Source organism: Bactrocera dorsalis, chromosome 5, assembly GCF_023373825.1.
Source record: "Bactrocera dorsalis isolate Fly_Bdor chromosome 5, ASM2337382v1, whole genome shotgun sequence".
NCBI classification, from domain to species: domain Eukaryota; kingdom Metazoa; phylum Arthropoda; class Insecta; order Diptera; family Tephritidae; genus Bactrocera; species Bactrocera dorsalis.
Window position 1 is genome coordinate 25,667,959 of NC_064307.1, and position 12,155 is coordinate 25,680,113.

Consider the following 12,155-nt stretch of genomic DNA (forward strand, 5'->3'; position numbering starts at 1 on the left):
TCGATTGTGTCATTCACTGTCCAAGTACATATCATCCAATTCGGGTCAAAAATATTCGGATATCGTTGAGCGGTAGCGATTCCCATTCACAGTAACGTACCGGTCTTGATCATCACGGAAGAAGAACGGTCCAGCGACGCCGCCGACCCATAAACCGCACCAAACTGTAGTTTTTTCGGGATGCAATGATGACTCGTACCCCAAGACTGCTGTAGATGATTTTTCGTTAAAAATCCGTATTACGAACATACGACCATTCTGGTGGTCAAGCGGCTTCAGTTTTTTTCGTAAATTTGTAAGCCAAGATCTTTTCGTAAAATTCGTCACAGCGACGTCACAGAGATGTCCATCGCTTGAGAACGACGTGTGAGAGACTGATTTGGATCTTCCTTAATGATGCATTAGCGGCAGGAATATGCTCAATACTACTGGCATTTCTTTGTCTCATTGGCACGGGAACATTTTGTACTGTGCCTGTGGGTTCAAATTTTTCCCCTAGACGCTAAATTGTTGTTCTGACAAGATGATTATGATGACCATAATTGGACATAGCGCTCTTAAAGTTGAGGCTATTGACTCCGAATTTCGGGGGTAAATTTTAATAATTTCGACTCGTTGTTGGATCGTATATCTATCCATGATAAAATGGCAAACCTTACTTAAGAGAAATGTGAAAAGAGCGAGAAAAAATATGTCATCGTTTGATGTTGCTATCGGTCTGCGATACAAAAGTAGTAGTCCTATTAAAAAACCCGTTTTTCATAGAAATATATATTTTCTAGTAGGAATTGTATATTATAGATTCCGAACCAAATGGTACTCCAAGTGGCAAATGCTCAGGTTCAGCAGTGAAAGTTTTATGCCAACAAATTTTCAAAAGATTACAAATCATTTCATAGAATCCATAAAGAGATAAGGATGTTAGCATTTACAATTTTCCATCTATACAGTTGTCGCATAAATGTATCTCTCTTCTAAGTAATTGTGGGGCAATCCTCGTGCTTATTACTTTTATGTACTTACAACTTCTATCCTTCGTTTATGTAATCTTCCTCATCACTGCAGCTACAAGCCCGTTAGAAAATTGATGTAAGCTGTTAATATGTATCCGGGAGCTATTTTCCTTTACATACTCACCATTTTGTAACGTTGCCAAGCGCAGTTAATTCACAAAGTAATTTTATTAGACTTGTTTCACTCAGATGCAACGACTAAGCGAAGAGCAACTTTAGGTTACTTTGAATATAATGCTCCCAGCAGCCATTCTCGTTCTCTTACGCTTTTACATATAACAGAATACGTTTTTAAAACTCATAACTAAGATATATGTATATACTACATATATACTATAGCCATAGGGCGAAATTTGAAATTGACTAAGTCCTCTTCTGGCGTGGATGGAAGATCGGTGAATTATTTAGCAGTGTTTTCACTTTTCTCTCTTTTTTATTTTAATTGAATACATTTGCATCACTCTGCAATGTTCAAAATTGATAAGAGTTTTTGTACAACCAGTGTGTTATTGCGCAAAGACTCTTCTGTTACTCAAGGTAATTTTATCACATGATTATTCATAATTGAGAAAATTCACACAAGGCTCTTGTTTAATGTCTCCTCATGAGGGCACTTAAGTAACGCAGAATTTAATGTTACATATTTTATAGTACGTTTACGATTCAAAGTTAAAGTCGATAACTGGCAGGTTTCAGTTATTTAAAATTTCATTATTTTTTCGAGAATTTTTGACGTTCTACTAGACCGTGTTCAGACTAGGACTTTTCTGTTGCGCATTATCGGCAGATACTCTTTTGATATTGCGCATTGTGTTCACACAAGTAACACGAGGGGGACAAATTTAGTTGAACAATTTTCTGCATCATCTAAGTCCAGATGGTCCGTTAAGTCCAATTTTGGATTATTCGTCCGAGCATTTCGACTGGTAACTGGTGCATGACACGTGCGATGTTTAGCTCCAAGGTCTGAATCGAAGCGGAGTTATCCGCATAGACCTTAGACTTTACATATCCCCACTGAAAAAAGCCTAACGGTGTGATATCACACGATCTTGGTGGCCAATCGACCGGCATATAACGTGAAATTATCTGCTCTCCGAAGTGTTTTCTCAATAAATCCATTGATTGATGCGATGTGTGGTCTGTCTTGTTGAAACCAAATGTCGCTGAGATCACGAGCTTCAATTTCAGATGTGAAATAGTCGGTTATCATGGCGCGACAACGGTCGCCATTTTTGAAGAAATATAGAGCGATGATTCCATTGTATGAAATGGCAGCGCTTAAAGCTCTAAATTAAAGATATCGATGTAAAATGCGCCAAGGCGTTTCATACGTCAGTCCGAGATGCTGCGATCGGTGCCAAATCGACTCTCCACGGTCTTCGTGTCCACTCTCAGCTACGGTTGCTATACTTGTATTTTCATCACTTTACACACGTGCTGGACGTGGTCTATTCGGCCGAATATTATCCAATAATGAATGCTGGGTCTCAAGACGGGTGGTGGTATTGCGAATTGCATGCTCAGTAGACCGATTATGTTGGCCGTAAGTTGAACGAAGCGCAGGAAACACATTATTTCCTGAACGTGAATTTTCGTAAAAAAATTGAACGATTTGTAAACGTTGTTCAGATGTAAGTCTTTTCATGATGAAATGCCAAACATAATAACTTGACACGACTTCTGCAAGATCTGTCAAATGTAGGCTAGTGAAAAAAGTACCTTAACATGGAACATTCGTTAGTTTTGAATCCGATGGAAAATGGGAGCTACATATATGCTATATTAGCAGTATCTCAACAATGTATACAGAGAATATAGCAGGGGTGTGCCAATAATTCATAACAAATTTATTGAAAATACCTCGTCAAATAAATCAGTTTTTCATAGCACTTAGCACTTTTGCAGCTATGTATATGCTATAGTGATTTGATATCGGCGGTTCCGACAAATAAGCAGTTTCTTAGAGAGAAAAAGAAGTTTGCAAAATTTAACGGTGGTATTTCAAAAACTGACTAGTTCGCGTATATGCAGACAGATGGACATTCCTTAACCGACTCAGCTCGTTTTTTTCTGGGTTCAAACTTAATATACAATTTTAAAGGTAGAAAGATGCTTTAAAGATCATGCAGTAGGCATTGCCTGATTTGCTTACCTCAAAAGAACGTTCTATGAAACTAAAATATCTATCTATCCGATTCTATCTATACACATACAAGGTAAAATACCTTTCTATAAGTGCTTTCTGTCCATCAATGAATATGCAATACATTCGCCACTCGCTATCGACACAAACGATCGACGGCAATTTTTATTCCTCCATTTCCACCAAGCAAAATGGCATTACCATGAGCGCATGCCCTCCTTTCGAGTATTTGTCGGAATTAAACATCCCTAATCCACCCCACGTCGCTCGACAAGCGCACGCCAATTTCTGCAAACAGACGACGTGCAGTTCCACGGCTACATTTCTGACAGTTGAATTCCGTCTTTTCAGTGCATTTATGCAATTATACTCGATTTAACAACTAAACACACATCAAACACATTTTCAAAAGTAAATTAAACTAATTACGTGTAATTTTCTTGTCTTTTCTGCCTTTCAGACATTCTACATTGCATTGCCACAGTTGTACACGCACCTTGAATACGACTCAACTTGAAAGGTTGATGCCACCGAAACTGGTAGAACGCGTACAAATTACGTGAATGCCGGCATGAGAACACGAAGACGTTAAAACGCACAAAACCGACGACGTAAACGGAAGAGCAAAAGTAAACTTAATTAGAAAATTTGTCGCACGTCTTTACCTCAGTGAACTTTCCTTATAAGAGTAAGAAGCTTTGGCGCTGAAGCTGCACGTCTCTACTTCCGATGTCAAGTCAAGGATAAATACAATAAAATTCCGATTAAAATAAAGCCGCCTGTCACTTCTAGCTGCTAAAGCAGCATAAAAAAGAAAGCGAAATAATAAAACCGAGAGGACACCGTAGGAGGCGACCCGTCTGCTTACGCGCTCTTATGGTCATATCCACCAAAATAGTAATTCTTGCAACAAACTTTAACGCTATTTATAACATCAGAGCTGTGATACACCAAAAAAAAAAACAAGACATCAAAATGAAAAACACACACAAAATCACGAAAGAAAGCAAAACTGAATAAACAAAGGAAAGCAAAGCCCAAATAAAGTGAAATTGCAAGTAGAACATAAAACCGTAAAATACGCTCTTACATATTCATACAAATGATTTTCGAACATACATGTGTATGTGTGTGTGTGTGTTGTTATACTAGGTCATAAGCAACATTTGTTACGAGGCAACAGCGCATAAAAAAGGCTCATCACAGTAGATTTTCTCTTATGGCGCCACCGGTTGGGAAAATTGTTTTTAATACGGCAAAACGGCCCAACTATCGCCTATTGCCGTAATAAGTAATTTTGGGGGGAAACAACAACAGCACAGCAGTTGGCGTCGTGCTACGTCAGCGTTAAAGGACTTGGCAAGTCATCGGTCTTAAAACCATTCGTAGCGGGATTTAAAAGCAATAAATGACGTGTGCCCAATTGTCGTCAACTTTATTTTGAAGCACTTGTCGGCCGCACGCTACAGGCATATGTTGAACTGAATCCTTATGGTTTTAGGTTTCGCAGGACATACATACATTTATTTCGGCCAAGGTGCTGTGAAGAACGTAGCCAATCGACAACAAAACGCTGACTGGCAGCTACAAACGAAATAGGTTGGTCAACCCAAGCGTAATTTATAAAAACGAACTGCCAAACTCGGCATACGCAGCCAAATACCAAGCGGTCATAACACTTACGCACATTCCTTTGCATTTTTTTAGCATTCGTTTTGAAAACTATTAACACGCACCCGAGCGGCCGGGAGGCGGTTCGCACGAAATATACAGACATACACATGCGCTCATAAGCTCACAGGACAAGCACACTCATCGCGATATCATTAATTTAGAACGGAATGGCAACGACAATGTCTACAACACGCAAGGCAACTTCTAAAGCGACGGTGCGGAAGGAGGAAGTGAAACATTCAAGTTCATCGCTGTCATCGTTAATCACATGTTTTATATCCTGTTTCATCGTGGCTGTGAGTTGCCTTTGTCCGCCAACAGTAGGGGCGACGGCAATTGCTGCGGCGACAGCGTCGGTAACATCGACAGCATCAGCAGCAGCAGCGGCAATGACAGCTAAGGTAGCCACAGTGGGCGACGGTAGCGAAGACAGTACAACCACCATTGCCGGTCAAGGTGGTAGTCGTTTGGGTGTTCTGAGTAGTGGTGCGGTTGGAGGCGACGGTGAAGGCAACGTTTTGAGCTGGGATCATGCCGTCGATTTGAATGAGGATTTTCGCATTTTATGGACAATCATTAATCAGGATATTACGTTCGAAATACAAGCACGTACGCTGGGTTACGTTGGATTTGGTTTCTCGCCCGACGGCAGCCTCGCTGGCTCTGACATCGCCATCGGTTGGGTAGACAAGGGTCAAACATATTTTCAGGTGAGCTTAACAATATACTTAAATATATTTCACACAAGCATTCAACTATAATAGGTCTTACACACGCAGTTCATAAGTGTTTTCACGCTCATTCTTGCCTTTGTATCTGAGAATATTTATCTTTATGGTGTCTAAATTTTATCCCCATCATTACTTATGTGACCTACGCATGTATGTATATACATATGTAGGTTTGTTAGGTTGTTGAAGAAACTAGGAGAATTTCCGATTATATGGTAACCTTTTTAGGTTTCAGTGCATAAGTTTTTGAGTTATGGCAACTTTAGTAACATAATTGTTAAAGGAAGCAATTGAGTATGTACTCCGTATTTATATAAATACCTATATACATATACATATGTACATATATTGTCACTTATTAATTAGCAAGTAGCATTAGTTTTTTTGTTTATATGGAAGCTGTACGCAATAATGATCCGACCAGGAAAATTTCCTTAAATATTTTAGTGTTGCTTTGGACAATAATCCTTTCCAAATTTCGTGAATATATCTCGTCAATTAAAAAACTATATTTTCATATATATTTTTCGTTCAGTTCGTATGACAGCTTTATACCATAGCGGTCCCGAAATTGGGAGAAAAGTGTGTGCATAAAATTTCAGCGTGATATCTCAAAAAATGTGAGACTGGTTCGTTTCATTGAGACAGTCGGTCTATATAGATGGAAAATAATTGAGGTTTTGCACGTCACAAAGATCCAGCACATAATTACAGGAGCTTGCTGAGCGCGACTGAGGTGATGTGATAGGTTGAGATTGATGGTACATATCTCTAAGCCTTTCTTGGTTGTAATCTCCCAGCTGGAACGTTATGCCCCAGCATCCAGATCAGGTGTATACGGTTGCAAACTGCTCTATATAAGTGACAGTAGGCCTTTCGTTCATAGTATGCAGCCAACTGATGATGTTTGGCTTGCTGTGCCGCTACTGCCTGGTGGCTCGGGACAGCGTTAGTTCCAAGTGCATATTCCACCGTAAGGTTGGGTCTAATGAGACGGTCTAAGAGACAGACATGGCTAAATCGACCTACCTCGATGTCTGTATCTCCTTTTCAAAATATAAAAATCATAAGTGGTTTGAAGATCTTTGACTTAGAACTCCGTTATAAAGTTAAGCGAGAAACTGTTATTTTTTTTGCAATTGTACTTAATAGCCACTTTTTAAATTAAAAGTCGGAGCTTCTTAATAAAATTCATCACAAACTGTTTCATGTTAAAATACAACTATGTTCCTGTTTCAGTCGAAAACAGTAAATAACAAACAAATACAAAAAAAATTCTCCGCCTGGTACTTTATTTATACGCATATTCGTATATTTCTAACTGTTTCCAATGCAAGTAGAGTAACAGCTAGTGATTCTCTCAAGGTTAGCTGTGAGTGGCAACACTGGTTGCAGCGCACTTTAATATGCAATTTTCTCGTAGTTGGGTTGTCAATCTTAATTATTATTTGTGCAGAATTTTTTTTAATGACAGAGGTACAACCGGTATCTGGTAAACAGCTAAGTAAAAGAACGTGGATCGCAGCGATGCATGGAAGTTGCATGTTAATAGTTGATTGCATGTGCAACAAGCAATGCTTTAAAGCCGCCGCCAGTGTCATATTTCCGTACAGAATCTTCAAGCACAGCAAACCGGTCTTAAGCAGCTGTTCTTCGTACTTATTATATTTTACAACCAGTTTCTTGAACTGGCAACCGAAGGAATGTACATTCAGATGTAGCCATCAAAAAGATACAACCAAGAAAACAACAATGAAATTTATGAGATAAGATATTTCTTCTTAATTACATGAAAAACATACTTATTCTTCTTGTAAAGCGAAATATCAAGTTGCTGTACAGGTTTACATAATTAAATGTGTGCAAAAGCATCCATCGTTCTTAATTAGGTTCAACGGTGCAGTTTAAATTATTTAATTAAGCCTTTTTGAAATATGTAAGGGCTGATGTATTTATGAATATGCAACGTTATAAGGTCAAGCAATAGTATGCTAATTTTTATATCTGAAACTGAGCTTTACATACGAGTAAGGTACAAGATTTGTCCGGAAGTTAATAGAACTGATTTTCTTCCGCCGCTTCAAAGCGTGCGCGCACCAACTGGATTCGGTAGAGGGCCTTCTTAGCTAGCGAATGAGTTGGTCAGATGTCTCCGAGCACCTGGAGGGTCAGGACATTTTCGCGGGACGTGTTTCTGTGAGTGGTAAAAGCCGAAAATGCAGCGTTCGTTAGAGCAGGATGTTGCTTAAGCAAGAAGCGGTGTGTTTCGGTGGCACCAGGTCTTTTGGAGGGTCGGCGTCTCTTTGGCAAAAAAAGGGAAGAATGAGCAAATCCAAACTGAAAACGATGCTCATTGTCATTTTTTTCATAAAAGACACCATGATTTTTTCCTCTTGGGCAAACCATCAACGCCAAGTTTTACGAAAGGTCAATCGGGTCTGACAACCCATCGCAGCCGATTGGAAATTGCCCACGATAACTCCGCCTTTCTTATAAACAGCTATGGTACCTAACCAAGGCCGGTGTCCCAATGCTTCCACAGCTTCCCCGCAGCCCAGATGTGGCCCCCGGACTTTTTTTGTTTCCTTGCCGGAAAAGGCCGATGAAAGGCAAGCATTTTAAGACGACAGAGCGGATCTAAGCAGCAAGCACCTCGGATCTCAAGGCTATTCCGTAGAATGCCTTCCGTGACACCTTCAATGCTTGGAAATAGCGCTAGCAGTCAGCCTTTTTTGAAAGTTTTTAAAGAATTGTAGCGATTGGTTCAATAAATTAGTTTAAATCGACTCAGTCCTATTACTTTCTGGACAAATCCTGTATAGGTATATTTAAAACAATAAAAGGTATTTGCGAATCTCGAAAAACAGTTCTGTAAATACTAGAATAATAAAAGAATAATCGAAAATAATGGAAAGTCTTAATAGTAACTAATTAAACACGGTTTATATGTTTTTAAAAAACGAAATTAAAAGGCAAAGCAATATCGGCGTGTGGCATTTAATTTACTAATTTTTATTAGTTAGATGCACTGTGAAACCGCTTCTCACTCCTATATTATGTGCTTTCATATAATTTGTCGAATTATTTTACTTTGTGAGGCCTTTCCCTTTTTTCACGTGAACCCAAAGTTTCTTGATATGTTTTGGGTCCTGACTAAACAAGGACAGTCAAAAGCAGTCACCAAATTGTCATGAAACCACTACTTAGTGCGTCCAACTGTGTGTTTTGAATCGTTATCCCATATACATCCATGTTACAGGCATGTTAGCATTAGCAAATTGCAGCATGACGGCATTCATAATTGGTATATAAGTACTTAAATTGGTCCATTTATCTATCAATCTTACATATAGAATCAATGACATGCCATGCCATGACATAGCTCCTCAAAGCATTACATGCCTGCCTCCATGTGCCAGTGGTGTACCTAGGATCCAGCTATTTTCGTTTTGAGCGTCTAACATAACTTTTTTCATCAGAACAGACACACAAAGATAAATATTGTATTGTTTTATCAGTAAACAGTGCCTTTTTTCAATCACTTGTTTTCGTTGGCGGAATTTTAAAGCGATCTCCAAATGATTTTCTTTTTATCGATAAGAGAGCAGCGGCTTCTTTCTGGAAATCCTTCCGAACAGTCCTGCCTCTCGAAACCACCTATTAATAGTTGCTACGGTTATGGATATTTCATTTTACCCAAAAATCTATGCTTTAATTTCTTTTGGAGGTTGCAAGTGGATCCTTTCTTGAATCGCGAACAATCAGTTAATCTTCCCTTGATGTCGTTTGACACGTTATCCTTCTGTGTGGAACTTGTTTTGTATTACTTTGCATTAAACGCCAATCGAAATGTTCAGTAACTTAACCATATGGCTTATCATTCTCACGCAATTGGATCGTTGTCATCCTATTCCCTTTTATCTTCAGCAAAATATTGCTGCCGCATGCCGTTATTAATTAGGTGTAGCAATTACACCATAATATTATACAAAATTCTTATTTTCTACCAAATGAGACCGAGATGTCACTATTCAAGCTAACAACAAAATTAAATCATATGCGTAAGCTGCTGGACTAAATGACAGACGAAAAGCGGATGAGTCAATACCCATTAGTAACAATGACTCATTAGTAGTAATGAGGAACTTTTTCTTGCCGTTTTCATACAGTATTAATATTCATATGCCTATAATGTGATTTGTTACATAGGAATCAAATCATCCAAAAAAATCATATAGTTATATAGTATATAGTATGGATATTATAAAACCCAAGTTTTATGAAGGAGCGTGATGTGGAAGCATTAGGCACTTTCATCTCCATTGTCCAGCGTTTGGAATACTGAGGTTGAAACGTCTTGGTAATTTTACCGTGGGCGAACCGGGAAACATAGTCGAAACTGGCATTAGCTGTCTCAACAAACATTTCATAAGTTCAAAGTGCATTGTCAATTTGTAACGGTACACCCATGACCTATTATGTAGAATATTTAAGTAACACCACGGACCGGAGTTGTAAGCTGTCCATGTTAGATTTCTTATTAATATTGACCTCATAACAAAACCTAACCTGACCAAGATACAGAAGTGTAATTTAGTACGGGACATCGGAGTATGAATGAGCATCAGTGGTGTTACATGTTTTTCTCGAAACTACATTTTTTAATAGCCCGCTCTAAATTCGGACCTCTTGACTACAATACCTCCTTAAACAAATGGATGTAGGAAATTCACCTACAAATGAACCTGTAATATGAATTTGTAATACATATGTACATACATATTTGTGTATACCATTTTGTATAAACGTTCTGATTGGACGAATTGGACGAATTGGCAACAAGCACTATGAGTAATTATAATTTAAGTACTAATTCAATCGTGCGAACACAACGTAAATTTGAACGCAATTACGAGACTGAAAACACGGAAGCCACCGAGTTATTAAAGTGACATAAATTGTAATAAAAAGCCTAGTACGTCACGATCCCCAATCGTACAACTCTATATAATTATACATACATACATATATACAAACGCATGCTTGTAAACAAGCACGCTTGTCTACTTTTCCTTCCGCCTCGTCAGCTCCCCCAATATAAAGGCAACATTATATACTAATTGGTATTTAGATTGTGGGAATGTAGAGTGAACCCACGCTGCTGTGCGTGGGCCGAACGCCGGCCTTTAGAATGACAGTGGCATATTGTTTCAAAACTCAGCGTACAATGAGACTTACAGTTAAGCGTAGTTATGTAAATATGCCTACTCTCTACTAAACCAATTGTTTGCTTAGTGTCGGTTCACACACGGATTCTTTTGTCGCCCGAGTCATTTTGTCGTTGTTGTTTTTTAGGCTAGGAGACCATGTTAAAGGGAATGAAAAAAATTGTCCGATCCGGATTGCTAGACTCGTGTCGCACATGTGAATGCAATAAGCGACAACAAAATAAAATTAGCCGGTTATGAGCGACAAAAGAGATCGAGTGTAAAGCTTTAAACACGTTCGCAGTTTGCTATTTGTTCGCACATCATTGCTTTGATTCGAGATTCCAATAATGAAATGTATGTAAAGGGTGTTTTTTAAGACATGGGGTTTCAAGAAGAAACAAAACGCATTTAATTTAAAGTTATGGCCAACAATTTTAATTTTTTTTCATAAAGATATGGGTTTCCCATTAGTTTCAAAAATTAGAGGCCCAATTTTCGACCACTTTTTGCAGCAATTACGCCGTATGTCAGTAATAACTCAACGAATGTTCGCTTCCAAGGCCGCAATTGTCTCGTGCTTAACTGCATAGATAAGCAATTTCGCATAACCCCACAAAAAAATTTCCGCGTTACTGGTTCGCACGATCTTGGAGATCACACAACGAGAGATAATGCGCTCACCAAAAGTATCTTTCAACAAATTGATTGTTTCGTTGGCTGTTTGACATTTAGCGCTCTAATTGTTGGGCGCGATGGCTGTTAGACTCATTCATGCCTTCTTTGATACTCTGATCCACTGCAGCAAAAGCCAGCCAGTGCGCACCTTACCACTTTTCTGAGAATGCGCATTATCCACCAAAGTAAATGTGGTGCGAACCGCTTCATGGTTGCTCAAATTGCCGACTCAGCTTGGCGATTGTACTATCGAAGATAGTTTTCGAGTAAGTCTGTTCATTATGAGATGGCAAACCCAACTGAGTATAAACCTTGTAAAAACTGTCAGAAAGACCAACTCCGAAAAAGGTATTGCCTCATTGAAAACCACACGTCTAAAAAACACCCTGCGGGCATATGTACCATACGAGGGCTGTCCGATAAATAACCGACCTAACCATGATGCACGCGACTTTTTCAAATTTTTTTTTTTATTTTTCTACATAGTCTCCTTGTAACTCCACACACTTCTCCCAGCGATGCTCCCATCTCTGCAACCCTTCCAAATAGTACTTGGCGTCTTTGTCTGCAAAATACGAGTTCACGAAAGAGATTGCCTCCTCATTTGACGAAAATCTCTGGCCGCCGAGCGCAGTTTTAAATGAGGAAACAAAAAAAAGTCGCTTGGTGCTAGATCCGGTGAATAAGGTGGATGGTCAAGCAGTTC

The 12,155-nt window shown here is 38.9% G+C and overlaps 1 protein-coding gene across 5 annotated transcripts in view; it reads left to right on the top strand.

Annotated features, from left to right (window-relative positions):
* Nucleotides 1-12,155, top strand: part of LOC105225581 (MOXD1 homolog 2) — a 101,732-nt gene that overhangs the window by 40,072 nt on the left and 49,505 nt on the right. For 4 of the 5 annotated variants that reach the window (XM_049458375.1, XM_019990018.3, XM_029549915.2 and 1 more), the window contains one exon: nucleotides 3,620-5,543. In XM_049458375.1, the coding sequence (XP_049314332.1) occupies nucleotides 5,001-5,543 (543 nt within the window). In that variant the 5' untranslated portion in view covers nucleotides 3,620-5,000. The remainder of the gene's footprint in view (nucleotides 1-3,619; nucleotides 5,544-12,155) is intronic. The other variant, XM_019990016.3, reaches the window with a different exon arrangement.